Source organism: Hippichthys cyanospilos, chromosome 18 (genome assembly GCF_059441005.1).
Source record: "Hippichthys cyanospilos isolate Australia breed blue-spotted pipefish chromosome 18, RoL_Hcya_1.0, whole genome shotgun sequence".
Taxonomy (NCBI): domain Eukaryota; kingdom Metazoa; phylum Chordata; class Actinopteri; order Syngnathiformes; family Syngnathidae; genus Hippichthys; species Hippichthys cyanospilos.
The window spans coordinates 9,334,070-9,361,113 of NC_142386.1; the positions used below are offsets into that span (position 1 = coordinate 9,334,070).

The 27,044-nt window shown below is 38.6% G+C and overlaps 1 protein-coding gene across 7 annotated transcripts in view; it reads right to left on the bottom strand.

Annotated features, from left to right (window-relative positions):
* Window positions 1-6,582: 6,582 nt before the first annotated feature.
* The window catches only part of LOC148408874 (acetyl-CoA carboxylase), a 40,952-nt gene continuing 20,490 nt past the window's right edge, over window positions 6,583-27,044 (bottom strand). For 2 of the 7 annotated variants that reach the window (XM_088440080.1, XM_088440076.1), the window contains 22 exons: window positions 26,657-26,701; window positions 25,643-25,684; window positions 24,202-24,417; window positions 23,122-23,277; window positions 22,829-23,053; window positions 21,586-21,741; window positions 21,290-21,436; window positions 20,629-20,898; window positions 20,399-20,496; window positions 19,329-19,449; window positions 19,130-19,240; window positions 16,114-16,257; window positions 15,905-16,025; window positions 14,311-14,407; window positions 14,112-14,208; window positions 13,897-14,032; window positions 12,914-13,091; window positions 12,726-12,838; window positions 11,343-11,497; window positions 10,521-10,691; window positions 8,711-8,847; window positions 6,583-7,854 (listed from right to left, as the gene is read on the bottom strand). In XM_088440080.1, coding sequence (XP_088296206.1) covers window positions 7,728-7,854; window positions 8,711-8,847; window positions 10,521-10,691; window positions 11,343-11,497; window positions 12,726-12,838; window positions 12,914-13,091; window positions 13,897-14,032; window positions 14,112-14,208; window positions 14,311-14,407; window positions 15,905-16,025; window positions 16,114-16,257; window positions 19,130-19,240; window positions 19,329-19,449; window positions 20,399-20,496; window positions 20,629-20,898; window positions 21,290-21,436; window positions 21,586-21,741; window positions 22,829-23,053; window positions 23,122-23,277; window positions 24,202-24,417; window positions 25,643-25,684; window positions 26,657-26,701 — 3,063 coding nt within the window. In that variant the 3' untranslated portion in view covers window positions 6,583-7,727. The remainder of the gene's footprint in view (window positions 7,855-8,710; window positions 8,848-10,520; window positions 10,692-11,342; window positions 11,498-12,725; window positions 12,839-12,913; window positions 13,092-13,896; window positions 14,033-14,111; window positions 14,209-14,310; window positions 14,408-15,904; window positions 16,026-16,113; window positions 16,258-19,129; window positions 19,241-19,328; window positions 19,450-20,398; window positions 20,497-20,628; window positions 20,899-21,289; window positions 21,437-21,585; window positions 21,742-22,828; window positions 23,054-23,121; window positions 23,278-24,201; window positions 24,418-25,642; window positions 25,685-26,656; window positions 26,702-27,044) is intronic. The other 5 variants (XM_088440083.1, XM_088440081.1, XM_088440082.1 and 2 more) reach the window with 3 other exon arrangements.

Genomic DNA, 27,044 nt, shown 5'->3' on the forward strand with positions numbered 1-27,044 from the left:
ACCAAATGGATGGATGGATGGATGGATGGATGGATGGATGGATGGATGGATGGATGGATGGATGGATGGATGGATGGATGGATGGATGGATGGATGGATGGATGGATGGATGGATGGATGGATGGATGGATGGATGGATGGATGGATGGATGGATGGATGGATGGATGGATGGATGGATGGATGGATGGATGGATAGATAGATAGATAGATAGATAGATAGATAGATAGATAGATAGATAGATAGATAGATAGATAGATAGATAGATAGATCTAAATGTTGCGTTTTGCTCATTTTTCTGCCATATTTAACACAAGTGGCCTACTAACCATAGTGTTTGCTTCAAGGTGGCACAAGAAATAAAAAATGATTCAAGGGGAGCCTCACATACGTCCTTTTTTTGTAGAATTTTTTTTTTAAATCAATATTTAAAAAAAAATAAAAACGTTTTAATGATTGGACCCTGGTTTGCAGGGAAAATACTTACTGGCAGCAAATCCTTGCTTATTTCCCAGTTTGTTTGTTTTTAGTCCACCACCCAATCTAATCTAATCGTTATTACATTTCAAACTGCTCTACAGTAGTACAACCAAAGTAAAGCACACACACTAAAATCCAAATCCTTAATAACTTCTGATGCCATTTCCTCCTAGCCTTGCCCACTTTTCCACCTGCTACGCAGACGGTTTCCCTGCCCTTATAATTTCTGCTCCAGACAATGACCCACAGTAATAATAGTGATCTATGGCCCAAGATGCACCACCTTGCTTGCTGACCTTTCCTACAATTCTTCACTAGCATGCCTGTTTTTTCTTTTTTTTTTTTTCCCCACTAACCTAAGTCAGGGCCTCTCCGCTTCATCCCTCTTGGTATCTAGCCAGCACCCCACCTCCACCGCCCCTATCACCGGCACCTTTTCTCTCCTCCTCCACACATCTCGTCAACGGCTCGATGTGCGCGGCTCGCCACACTTCACTGGCTCCATGAATGTTAATGTCAGTCTAGCGAGGGGGTGGGCAGAGGAGGGGCTGCAGTATATAAGAAACACATTCTCTTGTTGTGTACGGCACATCCACAACATCCATCAATATATGATTGCTTATGATTTTATTCTTTACATCAGCGCATCTGATAATCGTACTTTGCGGACTTCATGTTTTTATAGCAAAAAAATGCAAGTTACTCTGAAACCTTTCAAGGAGATGAAACGAAAAATCTGTTACGCTCATGTCGTCTTACCGGCTAAAGCAGGTGTGTCTGGGTCTCGTCCCTGTATTTCCTGAGTCAGAAGCCCTCAGCCAATGTTTACCAAGCCCTGGCAGAATGACAATGTGTGCATTATGTGGGTGATGATCACGGGTGTTGAAATCTTTGACCCCTGTGACACATTTTAAACATGGATTGGGGATTAAGCCCGTGGTGCAGCTGGCTGACAGGCCGCCCCCAAAGAGATTCACATCCTCGCTCCCTCTCTGTAAAAACACTAGGACACTAATACCCTTTTTACTCTCCAGTGTAAACTAAGCTGATTTTGAAATGTGCTAGGACATTGTTGATGTCTTTGCATCTTGTTAGAAATTGAAGATTGTGAGTTAATCTAAATCAGTCAGTTACGGTTTTTCTTTCACTATGTTGACGGACCGTGTTGCAGAGTAAATCGGTATCTTTCATATGTATACATATTTACAAGCGTGCACACTGTCTAGAGATATATGTGATTTTTATTTTTTTAAACATACTGCAAGAGCATTCAATGTAGGGCAGACCACCGTCAAGATTCAGCTCTTAATTTATCCCCTGCCACTGGCGGCAGAGATGTCATTTTTACTGGAGTAAATGGGATAAATAAAATGGCTAGCACAAATGCTTTGTACAGATTGTCCATTTAGGACACCCGGTTAGACCATGTGCCTTGCAGTTCCAAGGTTCTGGTTATGATTACTGGGTGGAGTCTAAACTCATTCATCACCAATGACTATGGCAAAGATCATTTTAACAAGGTTGGAAATGAATGAGTTAACTGTATTCACTGGTACGAAAGATTCACTTCACTCATTCACTGTCATTGGCCCATGATCCATATTTATCGCGTAGCAGTGTATAAGTTAATTATTATAGTTTTTACTATATGTCACAGGCATATATAAAAGAATAATAATGCTTTACTTGCTGTAAATAAATCAATCATACTGCACTTCACTGAAGAAAATGTAATTAATATGAGTGTTTTAATGTTTGTTCTAGCCCACTCTGGATAAAACTGATATTTCATGATTTTTAAATTTAGTTTAACCCAATTCAACATTACACAGTTGTTTTTAGGCGATTACATTGTCCACTACCGGCAGGCGTCTGTTTTGAGGAAATGTGGGTAATCTTTTTGTCATTGTATTCATCAGTCAGTGGCAACTCATAAGGCGAATTCATCGTATGGCGGTCAATTCAAACCTATGTAAGACAGCTAATGCGTTTAGAACCCAAGGGTAAAAACATCAAAATTGTACATACATATTAAAAAAATTGTATCAAAATAGTATAGTAAGTACTACGTATATATAATATACATATATACAATCAGAAAACATCATGAATAAAAAATATAGAAAGGATTTATTTACCTTTGAGTGGCGCTTGTTATGCCCATATTCCCTAGTAAGGGTAGCCAAGGCTAGGTTAGCTTCGTATTTCTTGATTTTCTCCAGCTTGGTTTCTTCTTCTTGGTATCTTCTTACTTCTCCCTTTCATCACATCACTAGCAATCTTGGGAGCTATGGCTAACCCCTTCAACTTTGAATTAAGCAGTAAAATACACGATAAATACGGTTTTGTAACCACTCACAATCGAACAAAGCTTTACCATTCCGCCATTTTGAAACGAGTGAGGCCGACCAATAGCAGACCAGCATCTCCGTGAGGAGACGCTGACCAATAGCAGACCAGCATTGTAGTGACGCATTGCATGGAGACAGTTAGGCAACAGAATAAGTGCAATTACCTAAAAACGCCTGCAGATGGAGGCAAGACAACACAAATAAAGCCAACCCCCGAGAGTCATGACAGTTGTTTTTGTTGCAAAGCGGGTAGAATACCGTAAAGAGGGGACGAAAAAATTCCACATCGCAACATGAAAAAAAAATGTGAGACAGAGATGCTGTAACCCGGAGGTTCACTATATATATATATATATATATATATATATATATATATATATATATATATATATATATATATATATTTTATTTATTTATTTATTTTTTTTTTTTTTGAGAAGCTGGGGCAGGAAAGGATGTTGACCCATGGTAAATCTTTTTTTAGCAGTTATTCAACTTAGAAAATGCATCTAAAGCATCTTAGTGCGACTGAGCCGCTGCACACTTTGCAATGTGGTCCTAACATAAAAAGGCAGGCGGGCGAGCAGAGAGCTTTTCTTTGGAAAGCCTTAGCCTGGAGAGAGACTTAGAACAGCTGAGGCCTCACACTCCCCGTGTGTCAGTCGACTCTTTATCATGGGCAAAAGACTTTTTGTTTTCAGGCAGTAATCAGGCAGCCCAGGGGCTCTGTAAAGACCCCGTTTGCGTTTCATCTCAACTGTTGCATACAGCAGGCTAATTGGAATCCTGCATCTGGGTCAGATGCATTGTCTCTCAAGTGCTGTCAAGCCATTGAGACACATGAATGTGGAATTATGCTTCTCCCCAGATGCATGATTGAGTCTCCCCTCTGAGCTATCTTAATTCCTCCATTTCAATCTCATTGCATGCATCTTTTTTTTTTTTTTTTCAAAAGTTTCTCCCCCTTAGTTTCCTACCAACAGTACATGCTGGAAAAACAGCATATCGGAATAATAAAAGATGTACAATATACTTCGAAAAAGCATACTGGACCTGGCATAGGTACTCGAACCTTTGTATGAACATGCGTCATATTCATTTTGACAGACCACAGCAATACACACGTTTCTGCGACAATATTCTGTAAGAATTCAAAATGCAGGAACTAAAAGTGTAAGAGCTGGGAAGGATATATATAAATATGGTTCATAAGGAAAAGCTTACAAGAGCTCACGGAAACTTTCTGACAGAGATGCCACGGCGGCAGCCATATTTGCTTCTCTTTGGAGGCGGAGCTGTGACAGCGTCGCTGCTAGGCATGTCTGGCTTGCTATTGGCTGTTGCATGCAGTACCGGCTCCCACAATCCAGACTTTGTAAACACGATAATGATGCAATGCAAAGTGCCTCAATAATAAGAAAAAACAAAGACAAGCACCACGTACTTTTGTGAATCCAAGCCTATTAATTTAGACCGTAAATTGATAACATAAAAGTGGTTGCTTGATGAAGGACAGTTGGTAAAAACTGCAAGAAAGTGGCTAAATTTCTTGTTTTGGTGCAGAAAAGGCATTGATAAATTGAACCTACATATGTATAGAAAGGACTGATTCCAATGAACAATTTGGGTGGTTGAAGAGAAAAACAATTCATACATAACTTTAACTAATATGGCTTAAAGCATTTACAAGTACATTATAGTTCGCAAACTGTGTGCACAAGGGTTAAAAAATTGTTGTGGTGCTTGCAGGGGTCAATTATTCCATGAAATAATGGATACGTTAATCAATTTGGAAAATATTCGATAGTGGCAGCTCTCGACATTATGTAGCACGCTAAACATTGGTCAAATAAAGAAAAGTTATTTCCGTGGATTATAAATCCATGGTGTAGTAGCTAGATGACGCTGTTCATCGAATGACTAAGCTAACATTGCTAACGTCAATTAGCGTGCATAGTTTTGGCAGTCGAAAAATTTAGCTCACCAGTTAGCTATCCTTCCAATCTTGATACAACATAGCAAAAAAATAACACAGTCTCTACTGTTAAATAGTCTGATTTTTCCATGAAAATAAAGTTTAAAAATCCATAGATTCTCTAAAGTGATTATTCTCAATTGAGTCAAAAATTAGTATTCTAGCTGACATTGGATGCAAAATTTGAGAAACCTTGGAATGGGAAGTCACAAAGCATGAAAAAAACACTACTGTGTAAATTATTGGTAGATTTTTTTTTCTGATAAACAGCATTCATATTTTCACTTTTTTTTCCCAATGTTAAACAATAATACGGCCCCTTTTACGGTACCGTTCATATAAAAGAACAATATTTGGTACTGTGCAAGTTCCTCCAAACAATGCAGTTTCCTCCACTCGGGTGTCTGAGGAAGAAAATGAATCTGCGTTTTGTCACTGATCAAAAGAATTATCCTGCCGCGCACACCAACCACAAATGAGCAAAACCCTGTGGGAGACAAGGGGGACCACGCAACACACATTTCCAATTATAGCACCAAATGACTTTCTTCTTTTTGGACTGCTCGTAATTGTTGTGGGTATTGGGCACATGCAACTCAATTTGTCTTACATATTTGTTGGTGGGACGATAACAAAGTTGACAGAGCCGAGGGGACGATACAAACGAAATAGGACAAAATGAAATAAATAAAAGGACGAGATAGCTCCCTCAGTATTTGTTTGATCCGTTTCATCCTTCTTAAGACTGTTGAAGTTTAAAAGGCAAGAGGGTGAAAAAAGCCACTTTAATCGTCTTTGGGTTAAAGAACGCAAAGAGTATCATTTTTTCAAATAATCAGAAAATGTCTCCCCAATGTAATGGTCCCCATTTGGAATTCTTTAATTTAGCTATCCTTTCAGCGATGCAGATAGAAGTCTTGGAGATCATCATGCACCTGCACATACCTCTATAGAGTAGCGTAAAGTAGTAGTAGGTGCCCACCCCCAAGACCCACAAAAAAAATAAAAATAAAAATTGTCATTTACGAGTCCATGGAAAATGTTCCAAAATGTATTTTACAAATAAATACCGCGTAAAACAAATCTGCTACCTGTCACCTTCTGTTTAACTCGGGGAGAGCGTGTATATACAATACTTATCGTAAACTTTTATTTTGAAGTTGGCCTTTGTAAAATAAATCATACATTTAAGTTGTTTGTTATCATTATGTGTCTATTTCCTGTCTAGAACAGCCTGTATTGCATTATTGTTAAATCTTGTATTGTGCAATGCTTTGCTGAACTAAATAAAAAGCATACGGGGGCAGTGGCTCATTGACAGTCTGAGGGGCAAACACGGAGGTGTGAGCTCTGCTGTCCCTCACAAGCAGAAAAGTCAAACTTGGCTGGTGTGAGTCCACTATTTTACATTCTAGCATTGTTTCAGTCTTCTGTATAGATTTCTCTGACAGCCTCCATAGTGCTGGTTGCTAGCAGCTATCTTTACAGCTCCTCGCACTTCCATTTTTTATTATTGCAATCACATCACACTTCTACAAACATCACCATTGAAAAATCATATACAATCGCTAAATAAGGCGCTAGAAAATGCTAGTCAATGAGCACAAGTCTCAAGCGTTAGTGCTACCTGCTAACTATGAGGATTTTTAATCTAATTCAGTATCGAATTGCAGACCCAAAGATCGACATCAAATCATGAGAAAAAAATTCCCACCCCTAATATAGATGCATATTCAAAGAGTATTTTTTGATCTGTGTTCAAGCCATGACAAACAACTGAATGGGGCCAAGCTTTATTAATTCACCATTTTACGTTTCCAACCATTTTGTTAAAAAGCAACAGGCTGGCAAGTCAGTACACATCCAGAAAAAAGGAACGGCACTGAGCACAAAGCCATTTTCACATTGTAAAATGAACAATAATGCAGTGATGTCAAGAACTGAGTTGAAATATTACAGTGCTGTCTACACATTGTCACAAAATATAACCTATGTCCTGTAACACTCTCCTACAGTTATAACTATGTACCCGGATTTTTTTTTTGAACAAAAATCAAAATATGCAATTAAGAATACTCTTATTCAAAATAAGCCACATTTTAGTACAAAATAGTATAAATAAACACAGTTAACATGAATTACAGTTAGACATTTGTTGACATTACATGTGTTGTAAATCTTTTCTCTTATAAAAACAAACAATACTATTTTCAATGATTGTTTTGGTGCGCAACATGATACAAAAAAAAGTAACATTCTATCATCATCTCTGTGTGTAGTACCATTATCATTTCCCATTAAATTGAAATAAGTCCACCGGGTGTGTGTAACAGTGTGCACTATGTTATGTCTATTCCATTGACAGCGAGAGCGGGTTTGCTTCTGTTTGCAATGCGAAGAGCGAAGCAGCATAAAGTGCATGTGGAGCAGCGTGAAGTGCGAACAGAAGGTACAAGCTGTCGTTTGCTGTTCACTGCAGGAAAAGTGGGAGGCAGTCAGCATCAAAAAAGGGGCTCCTTTTGGACCCCGCTGTGTTCTTCTGCCCAAATGGCTAAGAACCTTCCTGCTATTTTTCTGCTCAATAACTAAGTTGCACCCTAGTTTAAAAAACTCTTCTCGCCGAGGCTGCTGGCCTTGTTCTCAAAATATTTAACTATGTTGTCTAAAAGCATTAGAATATGACAATTTATCCAGTTGGTTCAGTTCTGCATTAGTTCAAACTGCTCAGAAAATTGTATTAGTCATTTCATATGCACTCATATACACATTGTTAGGGCAATTTACAAAGTAACATATAGGTGAGAATCATTACCAACGATTCATCGGTTTTCCCCGCCGGCTACCAAGGGTCACTCAACGCTGGCTCATCCCAATGTTACTTGGCGGTCCGGAAGTCGAGCCGGACGGCTGCGGACTCGGAACTCAGGAGGACGCCGAGGTCTCCATAGTGGACAATATACGCACCACCTCAGCTCTCTGTGTGGGTGAGATGTGCTGGGTCATGTGGACTATGGAATCCATAGCCACCTCGGGGTTAGCTTGGACGAAGCTGGAGCAAAAATACGAAACAAAAAAACTGGCATTACTTCATGAAGTGAATCGATGAATGAATAATTTTTTGTCTGGATTATTTGTATTTTTGTTATTTCTTGGTAGGGCAAGAATAAGTCGTTTCAATCGTGGCTCTTCAAACATTGGCCAAAAATAATCAACCAAAAAAAAAAAAACGTTTTATTTATTAATTTTAAATATTTACAACAGTTCCTTATAAGTAACATTGGTGTAATGACTACACATAATCCATCAAACAACCACTTATCCTTAAAGAAATATCGTGAAAAGCAGCGAATTTTGTTTTTGTTTAGTTGCAAAATTAGCAAAAGACAGGCATTCACATTTTTACTTCAAAAGAAAAAAAATGCTTGACTTATTAGAGGAAAAAAAAATTCCACGCTTTGCAAAGCAAACGTTCAAACACCATTTTAGTTGTAAATCTTTGTTGTTCAATCTTAGAAAAACACCTGGTGTTATTTGGTAGTTTCATTGTCTTTTACAGGGAAAAAAAAGCAACAAGGTCACCTATTACAACAGTCTATGAAACAAAATAGGTTTTATTGGTTTTACATTAATTCCAAGATTTTACTCAGGCAAATCTCTGTTACAAGCTTAGAAGAAAATCGTTGTTTTAGAGATGCAACTAATCATGACTAATTATGGAAATTTTGCAATTAACTGGTTAAAAAGGTTGAAACCACAGGTATATATATGTAATATGCACATTTTTTTAGAGGCAAAACGAACACAAAATGATGAATATCAGCTTTTTGTGAGGAAAAAATATGGAGATTTGATTTGAAGGCAGCATCGTGAAAGCATGCCGCTCCCGCGTGGCTCCCGTGACTCACCTGCGAATCTGCTTGAGAATGTGATCGCGCCGGATGTACTTGATGTTCTCGTCGATGACAGACCTGGCTCCGTCATCTTCGGCCAGCTGCCTCTCGAGCCATCCCACCACCTCTTCGTTGTTGTCCCACAGATAGGCCTGCGCCGCATCGTCGTCGTGTTCAAGAGGCGCCGTCATTTGCGAGCGCATAATCAAGCTTGCAAAACTGTCCCGCTTGAGCGTGCGCCAACCAATGGCGACACAAACAAAAGAAGTGGCGCGGCTCAAAGCAGACGCACGACGTCTTGTTGATTTGGGCCCGATAGGAATATTAGTATTCATGAGTACGGGCATCTCTGAACCCAAACAAAGCCAGGCTGGAGGGGCTTAAAGATTTGAGGGCGGAGGGGTTTAATAGGCCCTTGCCTTTATATGAATAGCCCTGCTTGAGGTCCGCAAGAACATTTAATGCCCTTATTAATCATTTTTAATCTGTTTGCTTTTAATTAAGAGACAGCGTGTTGCTCTCCTATCTGCACGTGCCAGGGCTGTGATTAATTGTGGCTTAAGACAGTGAGTTGTGATGGGGTTAGCCTTCTCGCAGACAACAAGGCCACTTTGCGGGAAACATGCCTCCTGACAGCTCTCGCCCGCTGCTCCTCTGAGGGCGAGATGGCCGCCTGAAGGAACTGGAGCTATGTATCTTTATTTTGTGCCGGATGTAATCGCTAGCTTGTCGACCGTGCCTTTCGACGGGCTTCTTTAATCGATAGAAATGACATCACGTAACTAGAAAAAAACCCCAGACGATGCATATCACTGACGCTAAAAATGTCTCGTTAAGTTGGTCAGATAAAAAAGTCAGCTTTGTCTGTGAAAAAAAAAAAAAAAATCTGTGAAAAGTAACGTAACACAAAAAAAGAATTGACCAGCAGTGAGTGACTGCAAATAACTCATAAAAGCCACGAAAAGTAGTCCACTTCTTTGAATTCAGTGTTGTTGGTGATTAAAACAATTACGTATTTTTTAAGACTACATGATTTAATTATTTATTTTTAACCATTTTTTTCAAGGTTTTGGGCTGAAGTATATAACATGGTATAAAAATGGCTTGTACGAAAGAAATTAACAATTAATCAGTTATTATTAACTGATAACAACTGAATGTTTTAAATCAATTAAAATTACATTATGTAATCAAGGACTAAAGTAATTGATTACTCGAGTTAAGTAAGTACTCAAGAAATACTTTAGGATTAATAATTGATTACTTTAGGAACTGAAGCATTAAAAGTAATCAATTAAATGCGCTAAGTACATAAAGTAGTAGTAAACATGATTGCCTAAGTAATCAATTACTTTAGCACGTAAGAACCTAAAGTAAACAATTACTTTTCTCTTTTAGTTAAGTACTAAATTAGTCCATTACTCTGCAAATTAATCAATGTAATACCAGCCATTTTAAGACCATCTATTTCAATCCGATTTTTTTTTTTTGGTTCAGTCACCTTGGTGGTTTGGATTATTATCAATTGGTAATTGCTTATTGTGTTGGAAAACATTTGAAATTAAAAGTGTTTCTAAACTTTCGACTGGTACCAGACATGCAAAACGAAGACAAAATGAGGCTGATTGGTAAATGTGACAATAACGTCATTAATGGTTGATCGCAATGGCTATTGTCTTTTTTTTGTTTAGGTAAAACTAACATACAACATTTACTTTGCTAGCTGGTAGTTTTTGGTGGTCGTGCAAGTTATTACTTTTAAAATCGAATCTTGTGTTATATTTGAAATCCAAAAAAAATATCGTTGGACGGTAAAAATGTGCACCTTGACTGCGCCTTCCGCCTCCACAAACCAGCGGCGCAGCATCGCTTGAACTTGTCCATCTGTCAGTTCGCTGTTTGCCGCTTGGATCTTTCTCTTGACCGTCTCTTCCAGGAGGAGGCGCCGAAGGCGCCAGTAGAAGAATTGCCGGGATGTTTGCCACTCAAGGATATCCTGACAGAGGAAAAGGACCAACTTCTCTTCATTAAATAATGTTGACCATTAAAAATGACAAATGTGTCGTTAATATTAATGTGATATTTGATGCGACCTAAAAGCAACCGTGGCCAAGTAACATTAAAATCTGTTGCACTCTGATCTGGTGATTGGCTTTGACAAAAATATGTGGCAATTCTATTTATTTATTATATTTATTTTTAAAACTGTTAAAACATGTTTTGAATGCGTTTTGTACACTACACATATTGATTTATCTTATTTTTACCTTTTTTTCAATACATAGCATGTTTTTCCTATTTTAATTTTAATATAATTTTCTCAGATTTCTCACCAATACGTTCTCATTTTTCAAATTGTCATAGATTTTATACTTATATACATACATACTGTATATATCTTAGTAAATGTATAGGTTTATCATATTTTTTTACAGTCCGCTTTTTTATAATGAAGGAAAATCATGGCCATTCTGTCCGATTTCTCTCTTTTAATAGGGTCTCCAAATGAAATCGTTGTAAATTTTTAAAAATAATTCCATGTTAAAAGAATTAAACCATTTATTTGAAAAAGAATGAAAGAATGAAAAAGAAAATTGAGGACAAGCCTCCTATGTCTGGTACGTGAGGCTTTGTTTGAGGTACCCACCGTGATGACGCCCTTCTCCTGCATGCGGCCTGGCGTGTCGTGGAGGTCTGCAAACTGAACAGCCACCTGGTGGTAAATAGGCAACAGAAACTCTTCCCGCTCTTTCAGCATCGTCTCCAGCTCTTTACGTTCAGGAGGGCTCAACTCGGGGGTTCCTTTTGGGAAGAACAAAGAGTATTAATGCAAAAGGACTAGTAAAATGGCAGATCCGGAAGTAGGTGCTTGGAAGTAATTCACAACAGCTAATTTGGGATAAAAAGAAAAGTTATTTTTAAGACAGTGTGTTAAGTTAGCTATGTTAGGTGATTTTACTGCTATTTCATCACTGTTGGCCACCGGAGGTGGTGCTGACGGTGCAAAATGTTGCCTGTTCGAGTATGTATAACAAAAAACTACAATGTTATGAAATCACGTACAATCGACATTCCAACAAACTACTTAATTACGCGTAAGCAGTATTTACCGGTAAGTTGAGCTCTGTAATAGTTGTGTCCAGCATGAATTAGCTGCTAGCTAGCAGCACTCAATACTCCATTTAGGTTGCCGTGATAGACGTAAATGACTTTGCACAGTTTGATGCTGACAGCCTGACACAGATGCGGTTCCTACTGATCACTTTTTGACAAACCATGCTGACTCCAATATGACGTTTCAGCTGGCAAATTCGTCTCATAGACCAAAATTTATGGGGAGACATATGCTGGGGAAAAGTAGTGTACTGCTAAGCACAGTTAAAAAAAATAGACTAGTTTTTCACAAAAGATTGTTTTTTAATTATTTTCATCCAATAATCCATACTAGATTTGAATTTTCACTAGGAATGTTCAAATCCTAAAAACAGTCGATAGGTGCTTCCCTAAGCCACTGCCTTTAAAGAGAAAAATAAGAGAATAAACACAATGACCAATTCAAATAGATGGAATCAATTTTGTGTTAATAATAAAATGCAAAGCGCAGCGTTGACTTAAGCCAGACTAACAGCATTTTCTAGCGCTTTCCTCTAAGAGCTCTCTAGCTGCTGACTGATTTCTGTCAATTCCAATCTGTTTCTCTCCAACCCTCCTAAATAACCCTTCGCCAGTTTTCCCAAAGCGGCAAACGCACGCAGCATTGGATCACAGTTCCTGCAAGCTGCGAGCTAAATCGATAGGCTGCGTCGGGGAGACAGGAGAGCTGACAATTGATCCTAGCCAGCCGTGATTGACACGTCTCTCAGGGGAGTGCGGCAAAGATGACACCATCCACAGATAAAGAAGGGTGAAGCTACCACCCTCCCCCCCAATCCCCCGCACCTTACCGACATGGAATGGGAGGGGGAAAGACTACAAACAAAGTCGGCCGAGAGTTCAAGAAATTTAATTGGAAGTGAAGATGATGACTGACCCAGTCGTTCTGCCAAGCTCTTGTAGACGGGATCCACTCGTCTCATGGTCTTCACCTGGTCCTTCCTCCTAAACTTGATCTCCACTGTCCCCTCGGGTTCCAGCACGCCACCTCTGAGCACATGAATGCTTTGAGTGGACGAAATGTTCACACAGACATGAATCTTAGTTCCCTTCAGGCCGACTTACCTGCTGTCCTTGTCGGCGTACATCTCCATGTGCCGAGGGTTGATGGTGGGATCTATGACCACCCAGGAACCTCCCCGAAGCTCGGCCTGGGGCGGGACGTAAACCAGCACGGGCTGCTTGTACTCCCGCAGACCATCCACGATATAGGCGCCGAACTTCAACACCTGGTCATACATGTCTAAAAAAGATTTTAAATTCATATTAAATACAATATCCACATAAACAAATACCTGAATTCAATCGACTCTTAAAAATATTGTCGTTGAGACTAAAGGAGATAATTATGATTGCTGGTGGTCAAAAATAAATGCTCGTTGAAACTTCATTGATTATTTTGTCAATCAATAGGTAAATCATATTTTAAAAGTTCCATGTCTTTATTCAAAGATATACCATTATTTCAAATAATTTTAATTCAGTTAATGGTTTGGTCCATAATTATTGAGTGATTCATACAAAATAATATATGTCACTCATGGTTGACTGTGTGTTTGTATTTTTAAAAAGTATTCAACATTTCTAACGTTACCCTTCTTAAATCATTCTGCAGCAGTTATTTTCAGACACTCGTTTAACCTAATATTTGAAAAAAAAAAAAGTCCAAAAAAATAGAATGAATGTCTGGACCTTGTAAAATTGTATTAATTGTTTCTTTGAGATTGAAAATGCCTGCTATTTTCAGACACACGTTACATTAATATTAAAAAAAAAAAAATGGAAATACGTATAGGAGATTATGTCTTTGGGGAGTGAATGAGCTAATTACCCTTACTGTTTTGTTTTTCAAACAAACATTGTCACAAAACAAAAAAAATTATGAATACAATAATTTATGTTTGAATACAGCGTGATGCAGTTGCTATTACAGCGCACAAAGCCTGAAAATATAATTACAAAGGAAAACTTGGAAATCATAACATTATGACTACTTGTCTCTCAGCATACACACACTCCCTATGGGTGTTTTTAGAAGTGTCAGATACCTTTCATTCCTCCAGAAAATCCCCTCCAGTTGGCAAAAACAAAGAGAGGCAGCCCCTCTCGGTTGAGATCCTTTATGGCTTGGGCTGTTTTGAAAGCCGAATCAGGAAACCACACCTGTCCCGCCTGTTGGATGATCTAAACAGATGCATCAGAACATCACAATCACTCCATCTATAGACAATAAAACACTTGTGCGGCGAGTGACCTGACTCACCTTGGCCTCCGAGTCCAAATTAGCTGGATCAGCTGGGATTGACAGCTCCACTGACCTAGTTTCCACAGCAACCACTCCAGTAGGTATCCCACCCAGTCTGCGGAAACACTGTATTAAAAAATTGCCACACTGGCAGGGAGGAACTTGAATAAAAACAAAGCCAAGCCCTTATTTTGTTTTGTTTTTATTTGGGGCTTACCGAGCTCGACCGACCACCACACTCTGAGCCCAAGGCTGCATCATCTCCATGAAGGAGCCGTGGTCAAAAAAGCCACTCTGCCAAGAACCTTTTGGATCTTCATGTACAAACAATGAAGAGAAAAGATTTTTTTTCAAATACATTGAATTACTGTGGCAGATCCAAAGAATGATATAGTATACAACAACAAAAAGTGGCTTCAGTTTATTTATTTATGTTAACAGATGCAGTTGTAACCATTTATCTTAGGCTGTATTTGACACTCTTCCCAGATGTGGCTAGTTTAGTGTGTTTGTTGCTATCATTATCTGTGGCTGCAGTTGCATGCTTTGCATTGATGTGACAGGCTCAAAATTTGAGCTGCTTGAGAAAGAACGCATAACACTCAACATGACCAAAATGGCCATGGGGGTGTTTTTTCAATGTTAAAGTTACTATTCATGGGACTAACAACTTTCACATGCTCTTCGTCTTTCAAGTCTTCCTTCTTTCGCCCTACCATCAACAAGCAAAAGGAGCCTATCAGGTTCTTGCAAATGCAATGACAGCCAATCAGTGTCCACTTTAAGGTTGTATTGACCCTTGTTTTCCAGCCCCAACAAATGAGCCCCTGAAGCCTGATGCATAAAGACGGATCAAATCAGCGTACAGAAAATAAAGTTAAGAATTTTAAAATTAATTTGAAACAATTAAAAAAAAAAAAAAACTTTAATTATGATTACAATTAATTTGAAACTCCCAGTAATAAATTAAAATAAGCTGTAAATAAAGGCTTCATCAGTCACGGCCCTCAATGTAAACATATACAACTGCACTTTTTTTTTTAAATTTTTTATTTGGCCGTACATTTCATAAGGCTCTTTCTAATACAATGGAAGACTGCGTGTGTTCTCCCTCGATCAGTAACCCTGGCGGGAAACATGATGAATGATTGGATACAAAAGGCTTGCGAAGCTGTTTTTCTGCTCGCTAACCCTGAGAAACACGCCATACCACGACGGGGTTACTGTTCAATTAAGACTTGCCGCTCATCCCTACCACCAACGTGTGCCTCTCTCTGTACAATCCCCCAACATCTATGTGGTCTCAAGCTATAATTACACCGTTACAGGACCTGTGCCGTCCGAGCTTGCAGTGGGGAAACACATCCACATCCATTTTGGTGCTATCTTGATCTTGTCTCTTGGAGCATGATAGCAGACTTAACTGTTTCTCTCTTAGTGGCTACCCAGAGGCTCTCTCAAAATGAGTAATTGCAACTTCTAACTCATGGCACATTTGCTGGACATGATAAATCTTTATATTTACTTTAGGTAACAAAAAAGAAATCATTGTCATGGCCTGTGTCCAATGCACTGAGTTGACCTAAATACAATGTACTGCATTCTTGGACCTCCAGCTATAAAACATTCAAATGTATATGTAAGGGACTTGAAGCAATTATTATAACATCCATCCATTTGAAATAATTCCCATCAAATATTATCTGAAAAACAGCATTGTATGATATGCCAAGATGCAGGCACGTGAGAATACAGCACAACAGTTGAAACAAAAAAAGAGAGGGAGATGCTAGAAATAAAAAGGCACTCACTCTGGCTTGGACGACCAGCTAACATCCAACGAGGGTCATAGGGTGCTTTTGTTGGAACAAATTCAACAAGTCTGTCTATGGGGTCCTTGGCACTTAAAATGGGCACCGGACTAAATTTGCACTGAAAAAAAAAAGTATTATTGATACAGTACATTTTTTCAACTCTCTAATTATTCACACAATTGTAATTTGCATAATTTAGATGCTACCTTGGGCATGTAGGAAAGCCACTGCAGGAGAGTGAAGACTCCCTCAAAGTCATCACAAACGGTGCTGTGAGTCACACCATTGTTGTGCATGATTTGGATCCCACCAAGCTGGTTATTTGACGTATAAACTTCTCTGCCCAGCACCTGGCAGAGGACGAACAGAAACGCACGACACAACACAAACATGAATATGATTACGCAATCGTGGGAATTAAACTAATCTGCATAATACTTCTTTAGATCTTCCCTTTAAAACCACAATGTAACACTTTCAGTGAAAGCAAAAGAGTACAGTCTGAATTATGAAGGTGGATTCGGATCGGATGTATTCCGGCGTATTTTCAGTCATCAAAACATTTAGGACAATAGATTATGCCAAATGAAACGAATTTGGACACAGAAGCATATAGAACATGTTTACCCAAAAAACCCACATAACAAAGATAAAAACAGACTTGGAAACTAGACTCGGAAAGTAGGAAGTATTTAGTTTTCTAAACATTCTTTTAATTATGTAGATAAATGTGCTCTTTCATTATTGAAATATAACATTTTAGATGCTGGATTTCATAGGAAACTATGCCTCGTAAACTATCATCCTGCCACTTGTGTAAAATCCTCATTTCCAAATTGTCGATTTTTAAAATTGACCAATCAATCGAATTCATTTGACTTATTGCCCAGCCCTTGACGATAATGACTAATACTTATATTAACCTCATAGTACTATACTACCCTAATATACTAATAATTAAAATTCTGTGAAACAAAAAATAAACAGACATTACAAATTCACAGTTTACGACGATTTTCCTACTACAGGTTACATTGTCTGCTTGATCTCTGTCGACAGTTTCTGCGCAAACCCAATGGCAACACACTGGATGGACAAGGGGCTGTGCCACAGAAAGCACAATTTGCTGTAGCCGTTGCAATCAATAGAATTAACCAAAGTAGCTGTCCCCATCGCCAAAGTGACCCCAAACCAAACTAAAGCCGTAAAGGCTTAACCTCAGCGCGCCCTATTTTCATAAGCAGGCGGAAACAGGTGGCAAGGCCCTGACATGGCTCAGTAAAAATCAGAGGCGCTCACTCCCTAGCCACAGCTTTCACCTTTTCAGCCATCATTTACTTTCTTTATTACCATTAATGGTTATGTATCTGGCTACAAATCTAGGGCGCTCTCCTAAAGCTGTCAGGAAAGCCTGCGGCCCCAAGAAACATTGCAGTCACCTTGACACACACAAAGCCTCTGAGCCTCCGGCCATCGCGGCTTCATTAAGATTCTGCTGCGCAGAGATGGCAAGGGTATGGAGGAGCGGCATAGAAGCGAGGTCGCCGGGAGAGAGAAAAGAGAGGCCGAGTCGATGGAACAGCTCATTGGGGTATTTGTGCTAGTAGTTACTACCCAAAGCCCATGAAAATATGGAAGCTTTCTGGAGGCTAATTAAATGATGATCTTTGGGTGGCAGCCTCCTGCTCTCAATTAAGTTTCAGTTAATAGCCAGGAAGTCACATGTAGAATGGGGGCGGGCTGAAAGTAGAAGAATATCTGCTGAAAATCTGACCAAAAAAAAATTACAATCACCTCTACTTCAGTGTTTAGCTATTAGCCCGGGATGCGGATACTTCAAGATCAACCTGTCTCTTCGCAGACAGCTAAACTGTGAAGTCGTCTAAAAACAACAGAGGCTTCGGCAAATCGGTGCGGCATCAAGCTGCCATTTGCATGATTTCTCATGCTGCCGCCTGTCAATTAATTTAAAATGGAGACATCTTATTACACTGACAAGGAGAGTGAATGGGGAAAATAGAAGATGTAGTAAAGCGTGCAGGCTCAAACACCAGCACTCACACCAATCAACAGCAAGTTGAAAACCCGTCTCAGCAAAACATTCATTTTAATGGAAAACAAATAACGCCGATGTCCTGCATTGCAGCCTCCAGCAAAGCAAATATAACTTCATGGTTCGCTTTCAATTATTTAACAATGGAGGTAGGGGGGCTGGGATTGCCAGTGTATCCTTGTGGAACGTAACGAATTAGACGGATATCAGTGAGGAAAAAAACATATCTTACATATGGCGACTACTGTAGCATTCAGTTACAGCAGAGATAATCTATAGTACAATCCAATAAAGTTAAACTTTCATATTTATTAAACAATTAACATTTCAACGTGTATTAATGGGATAAAAGACTGTACAGGAACTATGAATTTGCGCAGGGGAAAACATTGTGAAAATATAAATAATACTGAAAAATCATTTTTATTATCATTACAGGCAGACCTCGGTTTAAGAAGGAGTTCCGCGTAAGTCAGAATTAACCCTTCAATACTCACAAATACCCCCTAAATGTCTAAATAACTATCCAAATACACATCAGCATCTCATCTTTGCTACACTTTTGATGATAATTCCGCTTCATTTACGTCATAATGGTTTTTCTTTTCGCTGGACTAGCATCGCTAGAAGATTCTGCTTTCTTTTATAGGGCCATGAAGTAAAAAAGGAGGGTTAACAAAAAAAAAAAAAAAAAAAAACAAGGATTCCGAGAAAACAAACACTCTACACTGGTGAGCTGCTGAAGACAAAATGCTGGACGAGACTCAGGCGTCGTAAAGCTGAAACAGTGAATGTCGAGTATCGCCTAAACCGAGGACTGTCTGTATTAAGTCATTTAATCCCAGTCATATTTTTCCTTTTTTTTTAATCCTGACTTGAGGAGGAATTGAACTGTAATTAAGTAGTTAGTCCATCATGTATTAAAGTTATTGAATGCTTGAGGTCAAAAAAATATTAAATTAATCCCAATTCGTTAGGTACGGAAATGACTTAAAAAAAACTTCAAAATATGTCTTTGGGATTGAATAAGAAAATATCCATGAATATGTGACTCCACGGTGCCAAACTGAGAATATACAGGGGCACCAAATGCGGTGCACAATGGCGAAAACACAATTGAAAAGTTACTCAGAATACGACACATTTTTGGGGCTTTGCTGTTGTTGTACCTTGTTGAGAGCTCCAGCCCCGGTCAGGATAATGTGCGAGTTGTCCACCTGAATGGTTCTCTGCCCAAGCCTCACAAGATAGGCTCCGATTCCGATGGCCCGGCACGTTACCTTTTAAGCGAGACGATCAACGTTAAGGCTTCTTGACGCAAAGTCGAAAGCGAGGAGCCATTTGGATTTTGTACACACACGCTCTTACCAGGTTCATGGTGATGATCTCCTCATAAGCCACAGAGGATTCCCCAGCAATCATGCCGGACCCTTTTAGATTCTCCACACCAAGCCCGTCTTCCTTTCCAATGATATCAGTGATTTTGTACCTATGTGACAGAAAATAATGCTTTACAGTTATTCAGGGATGACCAGCCAATAGACTCCCAATCTACTAGGGCTGGGCAATAAATCTAATTAATTTGATTTATTCTTCATTTTTAAAAATCTTAGACTAGGTAATTTTAGAAAAAGATTAAGATTAGGATAACTAGCTAAATTGTGAAATTGAGAGTTTACAGAAGTGAAAGCTGAATGGGTGCTTTACAAGACATTTTTACAGTAGGTACTAACGGTTTAATTCCGACATTTACTTATGTAGCCATTTTTAGTGTTAAAATGTTCATATTTTGTTTATGATTAACTCATTTACTACCAGCCATTTTTAGGCAATCCTTGAGCCTAACACTTAAAAATATTAGGAAAAAAATAAACAGAGGGAGTGCCAAAAAACATAAATCAAGCTAAACAAAGCACATATGAATGAACTGTTAAACTAAGTCAGTTCTGAAACATTATTTCGAGTGCGGCCAACGCAGCCCGGTACCAGTTGATCCAGGGACCGCTACCGGGCCGCGGACCAGTGGTTGGGGACCACTTGTTTAAGGACACACCCTTACTTTGGGCCTTCGTTTTTTGAAGAAAAAAAAAAGTGTGCCATAGTTGGGAAATTACGGTATTAACTTTTTAAGGGTAAAAATGGCAAAATAAATAGGACTATACTTTCAAGCAAGTTATGAACAAGCTAGGAATGTTAAATTTACATTACAAGTAATTGTAAAGAAGCATTCATTATTTTTGTCTGATTTATTTATCATATGGAAAATATTCAAACCTTGAAATGAATATTTGTTGGGTTTATTTCTCCCATTAAAATCAATTAAAATCACAATTATTCAGGTTGATTAAAGAAAACTGACAGTTGATTGCCCTTGGAACAGCTTCCATAATCGTTTCCCGACAACATGAGGCATGGACACATGCAATCTAGAGTTGTACCTGGATTCTCCCTCATCCTCCACATGTTCACAATGTACAGAGTTCAGGGCCGAGACCCTCTTATAATCCTGAGGTGTGAGGTAGAGATACTTGAAACCCTGCAAGGGGTAATAAAGTGACACCTCTGTTATTGTATGCCATTAAAAGCGGCGATTTCTGACCTCAAATTTTTGGATCAGAAGTGCAGCCTGAAACATGTTGAAGCAGGACAATATTATTATGTAAGTGACCTTATAAGGGTCAGATGGATCTTGCCAGGCCACTTGGAACATGTATCGGATTTCTTCCGCCAGGCCTATACGGGCGCCGCTGTTGGCCGCGATGTAGATACGAGGGATGCCGCCCTCCCGAGCCATCTCGGAGGCACGTAGAAACAGCACATCCTCCTGCGGTCCGAATGAGCCAATCTTATGCGTGATGTCATTACTGATGACGATTATCTCACGTCCTTCTGGATATTCTGGTGTATGAAGGGTCATTCGCCATGCCACCATACCAATCTAAATGAAAAAAGATTAATTAGACTCATACAGACTTAATCATTGTACAGTGCTTTGACCATTATTGGATAAATGTCTCCCTATCATTCTGGCAGTATTCTAGACAACGGATGCCACAATCCTGGTAGTGTGATTACTCAATGGTTGTGCCATGTTTGACTTTAACATGTTATCACCACCTGGGTGGAATTTCAGCTCCCAAGTGTATTCTTTCAATGCTTTCTCTTTGGTGTGAAATGCATTTAATGTAAAGATCAAAGGATTGGGCAAAATACTGCACAAGGTTAATTATACCGTTATTTTTTATTACATTTGAATACAATCTAAATGTTCTTTTTTTTTCAAGATTTCAATTTGTTTAAATAAAATTACATTACAAAACATAACGAACCTCATTGCCACCAGGCAGTCGGTTCATCTGCACCAGTTGACCTTGGGGGTCCAACACCAACTCAGTAAAGGTCAGCAACTCGGAAGGAAGAGGGCATTTAGGTAGGAACGCTTGCGCTTGGGTTGAGTGCCACAACTTTTTCAAAGCCTGGATAAAGAGGTGTAATCATCCGTCAGGAATAGCGATTGCAACAATGAACATTCATTTAAATGCAATAAATTACCAACAGTAATCATACCAAAAAGGCTTATGAGGTGTGATTAAAAAAAAAAAAAAAAGCCAAGTTTGTTATGTACCTGTCTAAACATTTCTGGAAAGTCATAGACATAGGTAGTTCCCAGTGACTGTGCCTGAAAGCGCTTTGACTGCAGCAGGTCCTTAGTGACATAAGGCGTATTGATGAGCATGCCGTGCAAAGGGCCCTGCTTGTCTCCATATGCCTGGAACATGATCTGCACAAAAACAAAAAAGCAATGTCATTAAAAATACACAAGCATCTATAGCTATCTTGGTACTGAGATGAATGATTTGATGAGAACGAGGACTGGATGACAATGTCAATTTCTTATCCCCCCCAGAGCACCTGTTCACCTTATATGGCACTTAACTCATTCATCCCAGTTATTTGCCGACAATCCTTTACCCAAACATTTGTAAAAATACTATGAATAAGAACATAGGATTGAATATTTGGACTACAAAAGACATATAAATACGTCTTTGGGATTGAATGAGTTAATAGATGAGTGACATGATTGATGGTGAACTGATGGCTGGCATGAAGTAAAACTTACCTGGTCAGCCGATGGAGAAACGTACAGGCATCTCAAAATTTGAATACCATGAAAAAGTTTAGTATTGTAATTCATAAAAGAAACCCAAATGTTATGTAGAGTAATTTAATCAAACAGTGAAAATTGTCAAACCTTTACTTCCTGCAAGTTGATGATTATGGTTGACAGAGTGAAAACCTGAGCTGGATCTAACTACCAGCCCGCCTGCCTATGGCATTAAAAAAAAATAAAAATAAATAAAATGGAGAGGGCAAAGTGGTATTAGTGTGTGTACTGTAAGTGTCAGTGTTTAACCCAATTTGATGTCCCTTTAATTAGCTTATAGAGAGGGGCGACACCATGACTTTATATGACTAAACTTTTTCAATTTCTGAGACATTGAAAACAGGGTTTTCATTATCCCTAAACCATGATGGCCAGCATCAAGAAATAAGGGATTTAAATATTTGATGCTGTAAGTGTTCAATTAATATAATGTTCACTCCAGTTCTTAAACGAGTGGGGAAAAAAAATACCTGTACTTTATTATAATATAATGCCATAATATAATGAAAGTGCTTGGCACCATGAAGGCACCATCTCATCTATGAATGGAAATATTTTAAAGGCAGAAATACCCAGTTGAATGACAACCGCAAGCAAAGCGACCATTGAATTGCAACTTCAAAGATGAGAGATCCAAGATGGAACAGAAGTATTTTTCAGGTGACAAGCGGATGACATGGAAAATGGATGAGTGCCCCACCTGGCTATCTTTGGGCCCCACCTGTCCCGTTCTGGAGTCAGTGACCTCCTTGTACAGACTGATGTCCAGGTAGTAGCCCGATTCATTAGTGAGAAACAAGCGAATGGGGATTTGCTTTCCAGTCGGAGTCAGGCGGATGTTAATTTTCAGTTCGGCCTGCAGGACGCGCAGTTTCCAAAGCCGGCTGCCGTAACGCATCACCATGGAACGAACGGACTCCTCGATCTGAAACAGTTCAAATAGAAGCTGGAGATTTGGTTCATCTTATAATGCTTTGACGTCATATACAGTACCTTTGAAGGGTCCATGATGACTGTGGGGACAAAATTGAGGAATATGTGATTGCAGTCGGTACGCACAGTTGTGTTGTTGAACGCAACCTCAAGCTCATCCATGGCTTCAAGTAGCAAACGCTCTGCCTCATTGTGAAGATACTCAAAAGAGGCCTCCTGGCGAAGGGACAGAAAAAAACTCATCATCAGTGAGGAATAAGTATGATGCTTATTATATACAGTGGCATGAAAAAGTATCTGACTGTTATGGAATTTCTCACATTTCTGCATAAAATCACCATTAAATGTGACCTCATCTTTTTCCAGAATCACACAGATGAAAAAAAACTGTATTTTATCTACAGTAAAACAACTCAAGCAGGTTCTTATATTTTTAAAGAGAAAATATGCAAATAATGAAAAAACAGGGAAAAATAAGTAACTGAACCTTCTGGCAAAGGAGATGTTGAGAACAACTAATACCATGTATGTTTTGTGTGTGTGTATGTGTGTGTGTTTTTTCCAAACTAATTTAAGTAAAAAAAAAGCTTCTCTGAAACCAGCGATTAATCATTGTTGATTTGTATAATAATGTATAATACAATAATTTGGATGGATGGATGGATGGAGGTTACAAAACCATCACTTAAAAGTCTGGATGTTCATAAATCTCCAGAGAGAAATTATCTACAAATAGAGAGTGTTTGCCACTGTAACTTCACTTCCAATGAGTAGTTTTCCATCACAAAAGGTGCCAATAGTTCAGCATAGAATACTCTGAGGTATAATTAAAAAAACAACAACAAAAAAAACCTGTCTGCTTTTAGAACTGTACGGCTTTTAGAAATCTTTGCCACAGTCCAATAAAACTGTACGTGCATCGATTATAATGTATGACACTGGCAAAGAAGGGTGTTCATGTTAAAAACACACACATTGCGACACATATATATCTGCAAAAGACACTCAACAAAAATTCAAAATATTTTGATTAAACAAATTTTTATCAGTGTAAGTTCACATGTAATGGTTATATGTAAAATGTGAGATATTGCAAAAGGTTACCAGATTTTTTATGCAACCGTATAAGCAGTTTCTTACTTTTGTGACTAAATCAGAATGGCGGATAATGGCTCGCACAAAGAAGCGATAGTCTGTAACTTCCGTTCCCACTTCCACACGCGCTGCACCCAGATAGAGGTGCATCTTGTGATTGGCACAGGGGATGGCTGTCAGGGAAAAATTGCGCATGCGGTTGAGCTCCAGCTGGAAAGCTAAGGCCGGCTCCAAGTGGCGGTAGATTCTATCCTCCACAAACTGTCAAGAAAATGCCACAAGATCATAATAAACAACAACACACTCACTTTTACAGAATATTGCACTTTTTTCTTTACAAGGCAAAACTGCTATTAACCAAGATTATATCAATGGCAGTTTCAAGAAGCCCAGCTCCCAATAAAAGTAGAAAGATGCCTGAGAGCTACACACAGTATTAAGTAAATGAAATCGCGGGCAATCTCATTCTCAGAAAGCTGCTAATGGGTGTCATTTCTCTTAAATGGGAGACATAATTAAAGAGTTCATTACTTTAATGAGTTTTGCTGGTGTCATTGTAGTCAAACTATCAGGGCTAAAAGAGAGAAGGAGCCATCAAATGTCTACAAGGAAAGAAAGCCAATGTAGCCTGGGGTGAAAAAAGTTGTTGCAACAATCAATCTGAAAAATAGTCACAGTAATGTAACGAGCTGGTACTAAAGTGGTGAAATAGGTTGTGTGGACCCTAATTCTAAAGTGTCCTTAAGTACCCCTTGTACAAGTTTAGCTTAACCATCGCCACATTTTAAACAAGACTTTCACCTGTATATCATAAAATGGCAGGTCGAGGAGAACAAGCCGAGCTGCTTCTCTGTGCTTATATTTGGCATTTTAACAAACAGGCAAAACGGCCTTTAAAAAAAAATCAACAACAACAATCCTGAGTGCAGATAATATATAAATGAAAGTTTATCAGGTCTGTTATTTTGTGACTTTATTTATTGTAGAAAATTATAGTTATTGTTTACGTTTTAGCTTATCTTATTAGGACATATATAGAGAATGTGAGTGGGAAACTCCTAAACTGAATTCTAAAACACAAAAGACGACAACTGCCTAAAATTAAGACTAAACCACAGGTGGCCCTCAAGGGGCTTCAAGGCCCAGGGGCCAAATTCGGACTATCACATCATTTTTAGTTTATTTAAGAAGCAACAAGCATCATTTGCCATCATTTACCATTTTGAACAGTTTTTACTGGCTTCTGATTTCAAAAATAGGTAAATGTGTCACAATCATACTTAAAATTTATTTGAATTCACAGTCATAATGGCTCACCGACAAGAACTATAACTACAATGTAGCCCACGATAAAAATGATTCTGACACCTCTGCTTTAAAAGATCAGGATTTTTGGCCGTTCATGATCGCAGATCAGAGTCTTTAAAATAAATAACCACAATCACAAAATGGGACAATATGTCTACTTTCAAAAGTACACACATACCTTATCTCTGGCGCGGAATGTGAAAAATTTGGGGAATTCTCTCTGTGTTGGAAAAAGAAGATAAAGCAAAAAAAAAATCAATCACAGCAAACGAAGTACACACAACCTATGAATATAATCACAGCAAGCTAAATATGTCTCATATTAAATTTGTTCTGATGGTAAGTCCAGAAAAAACAGTCTGTGTAGAAAGGTACACATTCTGTTTGTGAATGAATAAAAGATGTCACTCTTTCAGACACCCAAATTCCTGTAAATGCCCACTTGCCCGGTTGAATGATATCAGATGAAGTGTTCCCCAACAATGCAAGCCCGATTGGAGATGCGTTTCTCACCCCAAATGCTCGATGATAACAGTAGGTTAGCGAGCAATTGTACACAAACAGCAAGCTTCATACGCACAATTTGACACTGATTACACATTGTGTTGAGAATATCCTAAATGGAGGAAAATATTTTTGAGGGAAAGTGCTAAAAGAAGAATCCCCTCCATGTAACGAGGGCCTCATAATAGCACAGACACCATTGAGCATGATTAGTTCTCAGATGCAGAAGGGCCCATGTGGAAAAAAAAAAAGAGAAATCAAAGTCTATTGTCAAAACATTATCAGGGCCAAAAGACAGGACACTTGTCCCAATGATGTCATTACTCTTGTCATCATAATCCTTTTGGTGTTTGTGCATGTTATGCAAAAGTCTCTAATCTTTGAGCTGCAGGTTTTAATGCAAGGATTGACCGCACACCTGATCAGAGCATCTGTATAGTCTTTGTATTAAACTTTCCAATTATTTTTCCTATCATTGTTAATGTAAGTTACAACAGTGTAGAAATGCACCGGACTTACCATCATCAAAATACAATTATTGTTCATTGATTGAGATTCAGGTATACAGAGCCTCTATGTTTTTTTTATTTATGTGTGACTTTTTTTTTTTTACAGGAAACCTACTTTTTATAGTGTTTTTTGCATCATTAAACTTGATGCCCTCCTTTCCCCATTTGCCTGTACTTACGTGAAACCTTTGGTCCACCTCATAGTTGATTTGCTTCCTGAAATCCTGTCATCATAAACGTTGCGCAAGCAAGGCATGCAAAAGGAGATACAGGAGAGACAAGACTGAATTTATAATGCAAATGATCTCAAATTACTGCAAGAAAAACATTCACAATACAGTAGGAACAAACGTTACTAGACAATATTAGTAATTTGTATCAAGGCTCAAAATTACAGTTTTTTGAATCTTAATATTAGTCTTAATATTAGGAGCAATTTCATAATGTTGTGGTGCATTTCTTTGGCAGGTTTATCCCAGAGACCGAAAGGAATGATTTAAAAAAAAAACAAAAAAAACATATGACTTTGTTATTATTATTACAGTTACTAATGTTTAATTCATCAAT